General features: G+C 39.5%; 1 protein-coding gene and 2 long non-coding RNA genes across 3 annotated transcripts; 2 read left to right on the forward strand and 1 right to left on the reverse strand.

Annotated features, from left to right (window-relative positions):
- Positions 1-3,213: 3,213 nt before the first annotated feature.
- LOC135075523 (uncharacterized) lies at positions 3,214-4,171 on the reverse strand. Its single transcript, XR_010258043.1, has 3 exons — positions 4,068-4,171; positions 3,714-3,856; positions 3,214-3,376 (listed from the first exon to the last, which is right to left on the reverse strand). It is a non-coding gene; the product is annotated as an uncharacterized LOC135075523 (long non-coding RNA).
- A 630-nt stretch (positions 4,172-4,801) lies between these two features.
- Positions 4,802-11,350, forward strand: LOC135075407 (zinc finger protein 268-like). The gene is made up of 9 exons (XM_063969851.1): positions 4,802-4,969; positions 5,495-5,524; positions 6,430-6,516; positions 7,886-8,006; positions 9,144-9,208; positions 9,412-9,509; positions 10,104-10,224; positions 11,026-11,137; positions 11,229-11,350. Exons 1-9 carry the CDS (start codon positions 4,802-4,804, stop codon positions 11,348-11,350), a joined length of 924 nt encoding a protein of 307 aa, XP_063825921.1.
- Positions 11,351-11,548: 198 nt separating this feature from the next.
- Positions 11,549-15,943, forward strand: LOC135075707 (uncharacterized). The gene is made up of 3 exons (XR_010258096.1): positions 11,549-11,763; positions 12,303-12,460; positions 13,033-15,943. It is a non-coding gene; the product is annotated as an uncharacterized LOC135075707 (long non-coding RNA).
- The last annotated feature ends 281 nt before the right edge of the window (positions 15,944-16,224 follow it).

Below are 16,224 nucleotides of genomic sequence, written 5' to 3' on the forward strand. Positions count from 1 at the left end.
CTGCAGGCTTGCTTTCTTTGTGTCAAGAAGAGAGGCAACTTGTATAACAATGCACAACGTTCTCTGACACTCAATTATTTACGTTTTGTGTTTCGAAGCGAAAATGCTAATATTTTTGTAATGAGGGCTATCGTTTTTATACTTAACAGTTGGCACCCCTGACGATTGACAGGACCTTACTCTACATTATATTATTCTCTTTACCTACCTATATTGTACGTCCGAAATGGGCAAACTGTCGGTTCCTGTGTTATTTAACATCCATGTAACAACAATGTATGCACAGTTTTGACAATAAATGACTCTATCTATCTATCTATCTAGTGGCGCCATCTTGATGAGTGCAAACGCGATAGTCCTCCTACCACTTTAGCGCTCACCAGTTGGTGCCACTGTCTTCGCTACTAGCAAGTGACAGGTCCTTATTCTACAGTGGCGCCAACTGGTGAGCGCTAAAACGATAGCTCTCATTCTATGTGTGTTATAAAATGCTGTTTGTTTTCTAACAATAAAATAAAAAATTTAAATATACAATCATTATTTTGTATTCCATTTTAGGATCCACACGGGCGAAGACCTGGTGGCGTGCTTCGAATGCGGAGAAGCGTTCAAGTGCAAGTCGGAGTTGCAGCAGCACTGCAAGATGACGCGCCACTGCATGGCCACCATACAGACGCAGCAGCAGCAGCAACAAGTATGTTCATTATCATCATCATCATTACCAAATTAAAATTAAGATAAATTAAATGAAAAAAAAAAGAAACAACAAAATTAATAATTAAAAGTCTGAACATAATATTAATTATTTCTTGGTGTTGAGCTACACCGCGTTTATAAGTTACCTACCTTAATTGTAATTACATAGTTTCATATATCAATATGTGGATTACGTAGTGGGATGTGTTACCACATAAATAATACATAAGTCTAGTAGATAAGTTAATTTCTGTAACACATTTGTTTGTAATTCCTAAAATAAATAAATAAATAAATCATTTGCTGAACTGCTGAACATAGGCCTCCCCCCAATGACTTCCACATCGCACGGTTGGTAGCGACCTGCATCCAGCGCCTTCCTGCTATCTTTATCAGGTCGCCGGTCCACCTTGTGGGTGGACATTCCACACTGCGTTTTCCGGTACGTGGCCTCCACTCCAGAACCTTGCTGCCCCATCGGTCAGTTCTGCGTACTATGTGCCCTGTCCATTGCCACTTCAGCTTTGCTAATCTATGCTATGTCAGTGATTTTAGTTCGTTTACGGATCTCCTCATTTCTGATTCGATTTTGTAAAGAAACACCGAACATAGCCCTTTCCATAGCACGCTGTGCAACTTTGAGTTTCTTTATGAGGCCTATATTCAGAGGCAACTTTTCGGAGCCGTATGTCATCACTGGTAACATCATTAATGTTCATTATGACTGACTTTATGGTAGTGTTTTGTCGAATCGAGATAAGACCGAGACGGGAGACTGCCACCGTTTACTTGAGCAATGTATAAGGTACTCCCTCGCGGGAGCATTCGCGTGTAATGTAACGTCATAGATACAGATAAGTGGGGAAGGAATAAAACTTTCAAGCACTCGTTGTTCGCGTCCCATTTTATAGGTAGCAACGTACTGGCGTTGGCGGACGTCGACGCACTTCTCTATAATGGACAAAGGATATAGATAAAAAACAAATACAAAATCTACTTTTTTCTTCAGTTAAGTTAATGTAATGCTCAAATCAAATCTATAGTGTTACATTACACGTGAATGCACCCAGTTAAAGGGGAGAATTTTTAATTAACTAAGTATCAGTTCGCGAATGAAACAGACCTACGTCAAGTAACGATCGAATTCTCCCGTCTCGGTTGCTTTTATGTGGCGGCACGACCTGCCGCCTTCAAAAATTTGAAATGGACTGCAAATTGTTTGTCAGACTCAAAAATATTTATGTACTAGATGAAAACCCGGCTTCGCTCGGGTGAAATTTGACTCATAATACACAATTCTAGGTGCAAAATGTAGATAGATGTTTCTGTAGTCATCGGTTCTCAAAGAATATTAAATATACATTCATATAGCTTGTTAGTTGTGTTTAATAAATATGGTAAATAAAAACTGCATAAGTTTTTACACAAATTATTTTTATTTTAAATCAACATTCAAAATAAACTAATACAAATTAACAAAACAATCGTCTGAAAAAGTTCCTGGTCTTTATCTGGGTCAGGTATTTCTGCACACACAAATTTATCATAATCTACTGATGACCTTGGTTTATCTTCATTTCTTAGAATAATAAGCATATGCGCATGTGGAAGCCCACGTTTCTGAAATTCAATAGTGTAAAACCACGCACTCGGTATTCCAAAAATATGTTTTCTTGTAATCTATATATATAAAAGAAAGTCGTGTTAGTTACTCCACTTATAACTCAAGAATGGCTGAACCGATTTAGCTGAAAATTGTCAGGGAGGTAGTTTAGAGCCAGGAGAAGGACATAGGATACTTTTTGTCCCGTTCGAAATTAAAAAAAAGTCTGCTTATTAATTGCCATTAAGGCGGAACAAAGTTCGCCGGGTCAGCTAGTGTCATCTAAAAGTTCCTCCAATTTAAGTTTAAAAATTCTGGCAATTAAATAGGGTCTATGTTCTTTTTTAGTGCCTTGTAAATTTTCTAAGATTTCTTGCCAATTCGGATTGCACGTTAATGTTATAAATAAGTCTGGTTTACCATAAGTACTTGCATACAATTGCCATGGAATCCTGATAATTTTGCATCATATGCCGAGGACTTCCCACATAAGTTGCTGGCAATATTATCATTTTACCAATGCCTTGACCCATTTCTCTATCATTATTGTACAGGCTATCCATTATATTGTTATAATTGTCAGCTCTGAGCTGTTTTTGATTCATTCGAAGAAACAATAATCTTTGAGATTCAATCCTAACATAGGCCAAGACACAATATTCATGAAAAAGTTTTTCAGCGTAAAATAATGGGCTAAAATTTTTTCACCTAAAATTGAAGTGCTTGACATTGAACACATTCATAAATCATAGAACCAACTGAATGTACTGATACTTGAATGGTGTTATTTGTAAGTGCTAAATATAAATAGTTAGTCCTGGGGGGCTGATATTCTGTACCTACTAAACCTGCTTGATTATTTACGTTTTTTCGGGGGTCTGCCCGCCATTTGATATGTTTTCTTCTTCTTCTTCTTCTTCTTCTTCTAAAGAAATAAAATCACTGCTGACTGACAGCAGCTGTTTTTCCTTGTTGTCCGAAGAAGCTGACTGACAGTAGCTGTTTTTTCTTGTTGTCTGAAGAAGCATCATCAATCATCAATGAATCCTCGATTACCGTCAACTCTTCGTTATCAACCTCAAAAGAGAAATATATTTATGAATAGCTAATTTAAAGCTTTAATTTAAAGATTTAATTTAAATTTTTAATGCTATATTGTGTTACTCTTATTAAACAAATTTAATAAGATGTGATGAAAAAATACACCACATGCAGGAATTGAACCTACATCCTCGACTTCTCCGTTGTCGCGCTCTTACCATCTGAGCTAACTGAGTTTAATAAGAGAAATATATTTTATTTTTAGACAAATATTCAAATAATAATAAGTATTGTGAATGTATGTAGGTGTAGGTATATGCTCCCACCTCTGTATTTATTTTACTTTACTCAGTGACCTACACTATTAACTTACCTGAAAGTCATCAAATAAATCTTGTGATGCAGCAGAAGCAGCTTTTTGCTTTTTAGGAAGAAGGTTTGATAGTGCCCGAGCCTTGTTTATTCTTAACTGCCTAATTGTTTCTAAGCCACAACACTCTCAATAATTGAAATTATCTGCAAAATATATTACACAATTATTTATAATAAGAACCAGCCGAGCTCAAGTGGAACTTGCGCATGAAGGAGTCTATTCCGTTACCAGAAAAAACGGTGCAAAAATCGTGTCTGTTTCTGTATATGTTGATAACAACTCAACACAGGCTATGCATGTGGTCATTTATTATTATTTGTCGGGTTATATAAAAAAAATAATTAAGCCGCTTACCGAGTATAATGTTGTCGCATTCCACACATCGACTGCACATTTGCATTTGTTTGCAGTTTCTTAAAAATATTTTGCCATTACAAAAATTGAATGTCACTGGAATTTATCACTGTGCGAAACTAAATGACACTGACATTTGAACTTCAACTTATGGCTAATATTCTTTTTCTGTGGTTGAATCGGCCAATATAGCTGACCCACGCTGAACTGTCCCACCAAACTCAATGACAGGGGGGCGCTACCATCGCTCAACTATATGGTTTCCAACATGGCAAAAATCTGAACCAGCGATCCGGTATTGACGGTGGCGCCCCACTGTCAATGTCATCGACAGGACAGTCCAGTATTTTGGAACTATACCAGGTTTAAAGAAAAAACACATAACAAAGAGTATATCATAATATCGCGAAACGCACTGATCTCCATTTATTTATGGATCGATGACAACCCAGCAAATAGTTTATGGTTTAAATAAGGTTTTGGCGCTGATCGCATAGTGAGTGGATGGTGAACTACTAAAGATGGCGACAGCGGTTTGTTTGTCAGTGCCATCGGAATTTAACGAAATTCTCCATTATCCGAATTTTGCGGATATATGTTGTCGACTCAAAATCGATATTTTTTTATGCTTTGTTATTCATATAAGGTTTCGATCCAGTCTACCGTACCCCTTGACGAAATTATTAATATAGATTTGTAAAACATAGCTTTATAAAGTAAGCAGGTATCATAGGATGATATTTTTATCAGAAAATAATAATGTTTTACAGCAGCAGCAGCAACAACAACAACAGCAGCAGCAACAACAACAGCAGCAGCAACAGCAGCAACAACAGCAGCAGCAACAACAAATGCAGACGACGGTCATCAAACAAGACGAATTCAAACCGCAAATTGTCCAAGTAAGAAACTATCTAGCATAGTATGTTAAGTTTAATAATCTCTATGTCATAATTCTCAAATATCAAGTACCGCAGAGTTCAATGTAACATCTCTTTCCTGACTAACAACTAATTTTACCTTAATAGTTACTAACCAATGCAATTAGACAACTAATAAAACGAATGTTTGTAATTTGCATGGAAAATGAAAAACACTAGCTTCTAAACTGTGGCTTTTATACATATTTTGTACTTATTATTAGGGTTCCGTACTCGAAAGGGTAAAAACGATATCATATTACTAAGACTTCACTCTCTGTTTGTCTATCACAAGGCTGTATCTCATGAACTTATAGCTAGACAGTTCAATTTTTCACAGATGTATTTCTGTTGCTGCTATAACAACAAATACTAAAACCACTGTCATTCGGGCTTTGGTCTCCTTTATTTTCTTATGTATACTGTACTGTATTACAATTGATACTTTTCACACCTATGTATTTTTGCTATTTACACAAAATATTAATGCATGACTTGTCCACTTAGCAGGAGGAGTTCAAACCACAAATAGTGCAGGTAAGAACATTTAACAGTTTGATATTTTTATCATTTGAGAAATGTGTACTCTGAAGTACTCACAATCTAGTCTCCATGAAGTAAAATTAACACTATAAATAAATTCCATTGTTGTTTGTAGTAAAGGAGGCATGTTCTCAACCAGACATTATCTACATACACAATGTGTCATGTAGGATACATACAAGCTTTAGATGCAGTAAGGGAGAAACGGCTCATCTTGTGAATGAGGGTTTTCGCGAATGAAAAATCCGCCAGATGGCAATACGTAGACGCGAGGTCCAAATGCTGCATGATTGGTTATTTTTGACATGACATTGACATATGTCAAAATCCACCAATCACGCAGCAGTCAGACCCCACATCCACGTCCCGCCATCTAGCGGATCTTTCATTCGCGAAAACCCTCATTCACAAGATGAGCCGTTTCTCCCTTACTGCATCTAAAGCTTGTATGTATCCTACATGACACATTGTGTATGTATGAGTGATGTAGTTGCACACGCAATCGCACACACTGCGGGGCAGAGCAGATATGTTTCAATGACACGATGAATCTTATTATGTCGTGCCGTTGAGACTACGATACGACACGATTATGTCGTGTTGTCCTAGCTAGTAGAACAGATATAGCTTTCTTGCTCCTATTTAAGTCCTATTCGCTCGCATAATGGGGTACGTACGCCATTCCATTAAGCGAATTTTGAAATAGGAGTAGTCTAACGCCGTAAACCACGCTGCAAAAGCGTGTGTTTATAAGTTAATCATAAAAAGCAAGGCAAAATAAAATAGTAAAAAGTAGGCTTGGTATAAAAATAATTATGAGTTTTCACGAGTGATTCAGATTTTAGATTACATTTGATGAAACTTAAAACTTTGTGATTGAACATAATTAGTGCTTTCAGGTGATAGGTGCGGACGGGCAAATCGTATCTGAGAAAACTACGCCCGGCTACGCGTGTCCCGAGTGTGGGTCATGTTTTAACACTAAGGTTTGTGAGTTTGAATATTTTTACCGAAGTGGCAGTTTTTGATTCGCGCCAGTAAACTGACAGATGAACTGTGAAGAGTGTCAGTTCAAATGTTATTTTACTGACAGATTGAAAACTATGACTCTGAACACTTGGGTTTATGGGGCTTTTAGAGTAGAACTACACTGAACTGTCCTTTATTTGACACTGACAGGGCCACCGTCAATAGCGGATCGCTAGTTCCGACTTTGGCCACGGTGGAAACCATGTGATTGAACGAAGATGGTGGCGCCCTTCTGTCAATGTCGTCGGTGGGACATTTCAGTGTAGTTCATCTATAAAACGGTCATTTTATGCCAAAATCTGGGGCTTCTGAAACAATTGATTAGAGTATTTTAGCAATTCAAGTAAATACAAACATTATGTTTGTTAGTTTTTTAATGCATTGGTGGTGGCTTATAGACTATATTTAGTTAATTTTAGTTACGTAAGTATACACTATAGTTTGATATTAAGCGGAATTTATTTGCTCATTATCATCTTACTTGTAGGGTGTAGATGCGATCTACGATGAAGCGATCTTGCCTAGAATGTAGCACTTATATCTTGAACATAATATAGATTTCTTGCACTTTCACACACACTAATGTCCACAGCACATTAGACTACAATTTTTTGTTGCAAAATTGCGTCTATTAAACATAAAACATAGTAATCAGTGGAATGTATGATCATTTTGACGCAGGAACCGTTGCATTGTAGCCACACGGTCGTTCCATCCAGGTGGCGCGGGCGTCGCGCATTAACCGATTGAGTCCCAGACGGCATTAATTAATGTCATAACAATTGATTATCTATTGTGTCTAGATTCGCGGAGCTTGAAGGATTAATAAGTATTTTTACCCAATCCTTGTAGTCACGCTCGTATCCATTAGGAGGCGTTATGGTTGCGCGTATTATGATCATTTTGACGTCAGCACCGTTGTAATACCTTTTTACCATGAGCATTATTGTAATTACGGTCGTTGTGTCCAAGATGCGCTGTCAGTGCATGCTGTAAATGAATGACTATTTATTTAGACATGAGCACTGTTGTAATCATGATCGTTCCATCCAGGAGGCGATATCGCTTCACGTTTACTATTAAAGCCCGGTCTGTGAGCACGTAGAATTTTGTCCAATGACCCCAAGCTACCCATCCTTATCGCTCGCGCATAATTATATTGCTGTCGCGACTGTGCGACGGGCGCCCGCAGTGAGTGTGCGAGCGCGACAGCAACTTAATTACGCGCGAGCGATAAGGAGGGGTAGCTTGGGGTCATTGGACAAAATTCTACGTGCTCGCAGACCAGACTATAGGTACCATTGTAATCACGATCGTTCCACCCAGGAGGCGCTATCGCTTCACGTTCGCTTGCACGCGGGCGACCGCACGTGCGTGACAGATCTGTGCGCGCTGACGGCCGCGCTTCAGCCCGGCCTGGTCGCCGCGGCGCAGCAGGCTACGCAGAGTAAGTTCTTATTTCAATCATCATCATCATTTCAGCCATAGGACGTCCACTGCTGAACAAGTTAATTTTAACACTCCATACAAACTGCCTAGACCGTCTAGATATAATGAGGGCTATCGTTTTTATACTTAACAGTTGGCACCCCTGGCGATTGACAGGACCTTACTCTACAGTGGCGCCATCTTGATGAGTGCAAATGCGATAGTCCTCCTACCACTTTAGCGCTCACAAGTTGGTGCCACTGTCTTCGCTACTAGCAAGTGACAGGACCTTACTCTACAGTGGCGCTAACTGGTGAGCGCTAAAACGATAGCCCTCATTGGCTTTCCGTGCAAAACAGTTTAGGACTAACTTAGGCTATTTTTCAACATTTAATAGAATCCAATGACAGTTTAGCCGCCTGTCACGTTCATCTTCTGGAGCATCGATTCGATATCATATTCACCTCGTAAATTTAAAGCTGTATTGCATGACTTGTTTAATTTATCAAGGTCATTATACTAAAGTCTGGTCCGTGAGCACGTAGAATTTTGTCCAATTACCCCAAGCTACCTATCCTTATCGCTCGCGCGTAATTATGTTGCTATCGCGCTCCCACACTCACTGCGGGTGCCAGTCGCACAGTCGCGACAGCAATATAATTACGCGCGAGCGATAAGGATGGGTAGCTAGGGGTCATTGGACAAAATTCTAAGTGCTCACGGACCGGGGTTTAGATAAGGTGTATGCTTTGTTGATTGTCCTTAAAATAAATAAATTAATAAATAGGCCTCCCCTGATGATTTCCACAATGCTCGATTGGTGGCGGCCTGCATATAGAGCCTTCCTGCTGCTACCTTTATGATTTTCAATAGTTGACATTTTCAATAGTTGCCAATAGTAATATTAAGTTGTCTGTGATACTACTCCACAGATAACTTAATAATAAGTATAAATGTTTCTGAATCTTGCGGGGTATTCTTTGGGCTATTTTTGTTGACCTTAATGTCGCTACCTATCATATCATCATGAAATAGCTTGAAACTATGTATATTGATTGTTTGTTTTTATAGTCCCACCGTTTTACTAGTAATTTAGTTTTTATTTAGCCTACTATCATGGAATAGTCATAAAAATGATGTGATTTTATTGTTTCAGCTCAACCTATTCAAATAATATCTTCCAATCCCAGTAATGTTGTACATACGCAAGTAATAGCTACGGTAAGTTCTACAACTATCTTCTCTCGTATGGGCTTTGATAAGTAGTGTCTTAAGGTTCAGCCAAACCAACGCGATCACATGCGATCAGCCGACGTGCAGCGATGGTGATCAGACTTAAATGCATTGATCGCCATCGCTGTGATCGCGTTGGTTTGGCTGAACCTTATGTCATGAGTGGTCATTGATTTTGATTGTTTTTCCAGAATCACCACGTAGCCGCACCCCGGCCAAAGATTCACTTCTGCGTCGACTGCGGTAAAGGTTTCGCGGCTAAACACGGCTTATTAGCGCATCAGAGAAGGTAAGTTATTTCCTAGACCTTTTTAACACGTCATAATTAAAAAAAAAACTTAATATTTTCCCATGTCTCCACTATGGTCTACTTTTAAAGTTATTACCTTTCGATTCTCTGATAGAAATGGCAGGGCTTCTTGATGTTTTTAGACTAATCCATTGTTCTTCTGCCGAATCATCTCGTTCCGAAAGTACAAAATACACTGAGGCAGTTACGAATCCGAAACGCTCTCGGTCCTTGATTTTTTCGAGTTTTCCTCAATCTGTGTCTCTCAGGCCCGCTACCGGGCCGCTTACTGCCTCAGTGTTTTTGTTGCTTTAATAAGATTCCAAGCTTTGTCATTTCCATGGAAGTAGTTCGCTAAGTGACGTGTCATCATCATCATCATCTCAGCCATAGGACGTCCACTGCTAAACATAGGCCTCCCCCAATGCTTTCCATGTTGCCCGGTTGGTAGCGGCCTGCGTCCAGCGCCTTCCTGCTAGCTTTATGATGTCGGTTCACTTTGTGGGTGGACGTCCCACGCCGCGTGATAAGTGACGTGTAGTAATGGTTAAAGTAGGTAGAAAAGTAGAAAAAATATGTTTGTTCTTCCCGTAGACACCCGGAAGGCAGCTGCACGCTGCGGACGCACGTTTGCGGGCACTGCGGGAAGGCGTTCTTCCAGAAGAACCACCTCATGCTGCATCAGCGACAGCACATGGACTTACCCCCCCGCGCGGTAAGTCTCATCACCATCACCATCATCATCATTCTCTTTATCACCCCCTACAGTTAAACTTCGACCATACCATAGAGATCTAGAGAGAACCCAACTAATGCGCCGAGTTCGAAACAGTGTCGCATTAGAAATTCACACACAAAGTAATCGTAATATATGGGCTCATACTCATTATTCACTGCGGTATCAGTACTCAACAGTCGAATAATCTTTAGTACTACGCAAGTAATGTACACTGTTTACGTTATGACGTCGCTGCTGCCATCATTGCTGTCGCGAGCAATGTGTTCCGTTTTTGGGCATATTATTGCGACACCAGCCCCGCCCCCTTTTCACATCTCCCTTTAGTTTCTGTGATCTGTGGGCCAAACCAATGCGTGCACTTCGCGTCAGCGATAGCGCGTGCATAGATCGCCGCGACCAATGACAGGACTTATCGCTACAAATTCATTCACAACATCTAATCGCCATCGCCATCGCGCATGCATGCTGCACACGATTTGGCCGAACCTTTAAGGCCAAGATAGCAAAGCGCTGTAAACTTTTAAATAGATATTATTGACCTTTTATTTTTTCAGCGCAAAATTTCAGAACGGCCACACTAATTCTGCATTTTTTTTTAAAATATTTTGTTAATACTGGCTACGCATCCCTTTTCCCTATTCCTAACCCTTTGACCAACCTAAAACTCTGTCACGCCACGAGAGAGCCGACGCGAGAACTACCTATACCAGTCGAGTTCAATGGCACGTGTGCGAGTGAAAAACCGCAATAACAGAGTAAAAATCCGCTATGTTAAAGAAGTATGCTGGGAATTGTGTTGTGAGTGCAGCAAGACCTACTGAAGTTATTGGATGTAAGCCCCGGTCGAGTAATCTCAAAACCCAGGACTTTGCTAGTAAGCATTGGCCAAGTAAGTCCCAAAAATTCCCTTCCTGTAGCGAGCCAGTCAACCTAGAAACTCCCCCAGATTTAATATTCCTTCATATTTGTTGCAATTATAGATGGTTTCATCGACGAAGACCCGCCCCACCAATTTTTGGTCGAGGGAAGCGCGGGGTACGGGGAGTTCGATCCGAACAATCCCAGCGTCATTATTGTAGTGTGCGTGTGCACTTATGGATAATTTAGCGTGTACCGATAACACTCAAACATTAGCGGAAGAATGGTGAGGCGCGTCTTCGTGGATGAAACGATCTATACGTTACGTATCTTTCAAATAGAGAGAATAGTTAAAAACATGATTGATTATATTCTAAATCAATAAAAACGTTATTATCTCTTACCCAGTCTCAGGCACAACAACAAGCGACGCAACAACAACAGCAGCAGCAGCAGCAGCAACAACAGCAGCAGCAACAACAACAGCAGCAGCAGCAGCAACAACAAGCTCAACAACAGGCAGCACAACAGGCCGCGCAACAAGTGCAGCAACAAGTCCAACAACAAGTGCAGCAACAACAACAGCAGCAGCATCAGCAGCACCAGACGAACTTGGACATAGAACAGGACCACAATCAACCAGCGCATATACAAGTGGTGAGGGAACACTTCAAAATGTATATGTCTATAAATAGTCTCGTAACTCTGTAACATCGCATAATCTATTGCGTTATCTGTCATGTAGAACAGTTAAACAGTACAGGTAGTAGAAACTGCGAGAGTATACGTGTTTTTATTTATAAGATTAATAATGGGTATGTCAGGTGTTTTCAAAAGTTTGAAATTTAGATAATTTGTAGACATAAAAAATTTAGCGTTAACATTAGTTGCTAGTTTCTCCAGTATGATGTATGACTCCATTCGGCAGTCCGCATACACTGTTAGGTACTGCGCACACTATCGGAACAGAATGGCATGAGATTTTTGGGTGAACATTAAAGTTTTAACGCTACGGTTGAATTTGCGATGTTAATATTTTGACAAGCTACGGCATGCTTAGGAATACCGAAGCAGCAGCCTACGTTGCAATTTGAACCGTATCGTTAGGTACATTATCACTCACTCAAAAATCGCAGTCCAGAAAGGTATTTTCGCCTCAAATGAATAAAGAATAATGTTCAAATCATCTTCTTCAGGTAACGAACCGGTCAGGCCAAGTGATCGGTAACCAGATAGTGGTGGGGTCACTAAGTGGCGTCGGCGCACGACGCTTGGTAGCCGGTTCACAGCTGCACATCATTCGTGACGCCAAGTCCGCGCCGCACTTGCACGCCAAGCGCGCGATACACGCCGCGTGAGTATAGCCCTAGATTGTAGCGACATAAGGTCCTTATTACAATGGCATAAGACGTGGATTTTCCTGTGTGCGTTGCGAGGAATGTTTGTCAAACATCAATAGAAATCGCGCGCTTCTCTTGTGTGCCCGGTTTCCACAGCTCACATTTTGTCTCGTCTCTGCTCTGCTTTCGTGGAAATAACCTGCCAGCTTCGCTGCACATCTCTCATCTCCGCTTTGATGGAAACCAGGCTTGAGTATCGTCTGTGACTGTAATAGATATAAGGTTCATATTGGAATAGTCCCTGTATAGTCAACCCTAACCAAATATGACACTTTTTTTCTAGCTCAGAAATTCAATTAGCTTCCATCAACTGTTCTGCTGAACAAAGGTTTCCCCAAGGATTCCTAGTGCCCAATCTTCATTATACGTCATCCGCGTGCTCGCCACTTTAGTACGTGTCTGCTAACGGCTATCCATTCTACCAGCTCTGTGGCCCTGCCCAATGCAACTTAGTTTAGCGATTTTGCACTTTCGGTTGCTTTACTTAATTTTTCTAATCAACTATCATTTCCATTATTCCCTACAGCGGCGATGTGAAAGAAGTCGGTGGGCTGGTCCTATCAACGGGTAGAGGAACGGGCCTCATCAAGTACGAGATATCCATCCCTCCACCAACGTCCGTGGTTCAAGTCCAACAGCTGGACTGATCCATGGCCCGCGGCCGAGCCGACTCGTCCGACTGACAGGGATACAGTGACCTTGGACAGTGAGTGCACTGTGAAAGTGAAAGTGAATGTGAACGGACACCTGGACGTGGAACACACTGTGAATATAACTGACAGGTAACGTCCAAATGTCACAGTTGTCAAATATGTTAAAATAGCAGTGTTGTAGTCTTTTTTTGCAGTACCAGTGACTGACAAGTTTAAACTTATGGTAATTGAGCAGATGTTGATGTCAAAATCTGTATGTAGTATTCCATCTAGATATGTCTTAGCAAATCTGACCTCATCATTGTTTTATTAAAAGCACACGTCAAATTTTCCATTTCAACTTGCGAGCGATGTGGGTGGGAAATGTTCTAAAAATATGTTTGTAATAAAGATATTGAAAATCCAAAGTAAGTCTTCCGAAGAAAGGTTGTAAACACCAGGCGATGTTAGAACTAACTGTTTTTTTTAATAATACCATCTCTCACACACTTGAAAATTAGAACATGCACATTTTGCATTTAATGTATTGAGCAAGTAAAAACCTACTTGCATGATATATTAAAAACTCATTGTGATCCAGTTACATAAAATAATAGTTTTTTAAAATACTACACTAATTGAATCTTCCATTTGAGTAGAGAATAGTTATCGATGATATACCTAAGTTTCCTGTTATATGTGGTTAGAACGAGTAGTGAAATGTATCTTAGCCTTTATTTTATTGTTGCTAGGTAGACGATCACATATTCTCTGCTTGAATGACTATTGTTAATTGTAAATAGTAGACGTCCAATGATTGTTACCTCAATTTGTTTGAGCCTCATGTTGGTAGGTAAGCTTTTGTATGGGCAGCGATGAGTGCATTTACATTGACTCAATAAAATGGAGTATAATGTCATGTTTTCAATTATAATTTTGTTGTAATTAATTTTCACTAAAGCCCGGTCCGTGAGCACGTATAATTTTGTCCAATGACCCCAAGCTACCTATCCTTATCGCTCGCGTGCAATTATATTGCTGTCGCGACTGTGCGACAGGCGCCCGCAGTGAGTGTGCGAGCGCGACAGCAACATAATTACGATACGAACTACGATAGGTAGTTTGGGGTCATTGGACGAAATTCTACGTGCTCACAGACCAGACTATACACCGTCTTTCCATAATGTCAAGAAATAAAAACCTCATAAATAAATAATATTATATTTTGTGTTGTTTTGTCTGGTTTGGAATGAGGTTGCAGTGAAACGTTTACTGTCATGTTATGTATGTCGAAGAAAGTAACTTTATTTGCGGGAGCCTGTAAGATTGAGGTACGGCACAATTGGTCCCAAATATTGAATATTGGACAAATATTGGCTAGTAAATAATATTCCTTGAGGAATAATAAAATCGTAAGAATACCAACAGATCGGAAAGCTTTATTTAAATATACGTCTCATTGACAGCCTTAATTAAGTTGTCTTTTTAATGGATAATCGCGTGATTCATAGTGTAAACTACTTAATTTCTCGGTGGCAATAATATGTGAAGCGCTCGTTGTATTATAAGGGTATGCTCTAAAATTTAGAGTGTCATTGCGATTGTGTAAAAAGACAGGAGTACCTACCATATTTGTAATGTATTATAGAGTAGAGCGTAAGGGTAATGTAGTTACTAGCTTAGTGTAATCTCTTGTACATATCAATACGTTTTGTATCGGCATCGACGCGCGGTTTTGTAAGTATAAACAACTGTACAATCTCTCTGTAGGTACCGCATTTAATTTACTTATGTTATATTGTAACGGCCTCTTTTTTTATAAGTCGGTTAAGTACATAAAGATGTTATTTGCGTCTTAAGTAATAGATGGCAGGTTACGGACGTATAATGTGCAATCGGAATTCAAGATTTAGTTGAAACATCATAGATCTGAGAGTGACAATGATTACAAAGATTTTATAACTTGGCACTTTGTACGGTACAGCTGACCTCACTTGGAACGAAAGTAAGAACTGATGGTAGCTTGCTTTTAGGGTGAAATTGCATGTGTCTGACCCAACCTCATTTTCGGATATTTGTAAGTTGATTTTCCAAAAGGGGTGGGATTATTTTAAGCCTTCAGATAAACTGGGTACGTTATAAAGTATTAAAACACAAGACTTGATTATTTTTGTTTTCTCTAGATGACTATTAATTGTCTTTGAAGAACTCCTTAATTCAGGTAGTTTTAAAACAATCTGTAGCATATTAGTTTGTATTAAAGTCAGACAATCAATTTCATCCTGCATAATTGTATCTTTTAATTTCGTATTTTTTTAATTTAAGTTGATTTATTCATAAGAATACATTATGATTAATGCTTAAAGAATTAATTTGTGTTGTTTAATATTTATTTATGTATGTATGTAGTCGAGTCAGGTCACCAGTTCCGTTCACGTAGTTCGAAGTGGCAAAGCTTCCATGTCTTCTGAAATATTGTGTTTCTAGTCTGTGATAGAGAGTGTATATTTCTATCTAAGAGAATCCTATATGGTAACATTTTTATTTGAAGTTATAAATGTCGTGAAACAATTGTCTCAACTAATATTCTATATCTGTTGTGCTGCATTAACTGTTAAAAATGGTTTATTTAAGTAAATACATAAAACACTTTGATGAATCAGAAAAAGAAAAGGTTTTATAAAATTATTAAACTGTACTTGTGAAAACCTCTCATATAGGGTGGAAGTTACACTCTATCGCTCCTCGCCTGACCGCCTTGCAGTGAGTGAGTGTGTCAGGGAGTTCCAACTATAATGCTTGGTTCAGTCACGCGGGATAGCCGCCCGGTTTCTGGATGATTCTCATTGGCGAGGCACTGAGGCGGTAACTGCGGTTACGGTTTGATGCAAATGTACAAGAACTGTCCAGCAACCGCGCGATTATCATTGTCTGAACCAGGCCTAAGGGAAGTTCTTAGTGTTCTTACACTTGTGACAATACAGCGCAGGCGCCGGTCTTCTTAGCCAGAGAGAATCCTACTAATATTATAAATGCGAAAGTTTGGATGTCTGGATGTTTGTTACTCTTTCACGCAAAAACTACTG

This window comes from Ostrinia nubilalis, chromosome 10, assembly GCF_963855985.1.
Source record: "Ostrinia nubilalis chromosome 10, ilOstNubi1.1, whole genome shotgun sequence".
NCBI classification, from domain to species: domain Eukaryota; kingdom Metazoa; phylum Arthropoda; class Insecta; order Lepidoptera; family Crambidae; genus Ostrinia; species Ostrinia nubilalis.

Excerpts from the sequence above, each read along its gene's own strand:
- LOC135075407 (XM_063969851.1), top strand. The coding sequence starts at position 4,802 with ATGATATTTTTATCAGAAAATAATAATGTTTTACAGCAGCAGCAGCAA. Across the intron at positions 6,517-7,885 it reads GGTCATGTTTTAACACTAAG|GAGGCGCTATCGCTTCACGT; the intron begins GTTTGTGAGTTT and ends CGTTCCACCCAG. Across the intron at positions 9,209-9,411 it reads ATACGCAAGTAATAGCTACG|AATCACCACGTAGCCGCACC; the intron begins GTAAGTTCTACA and ends TTGTTTTTCCAG.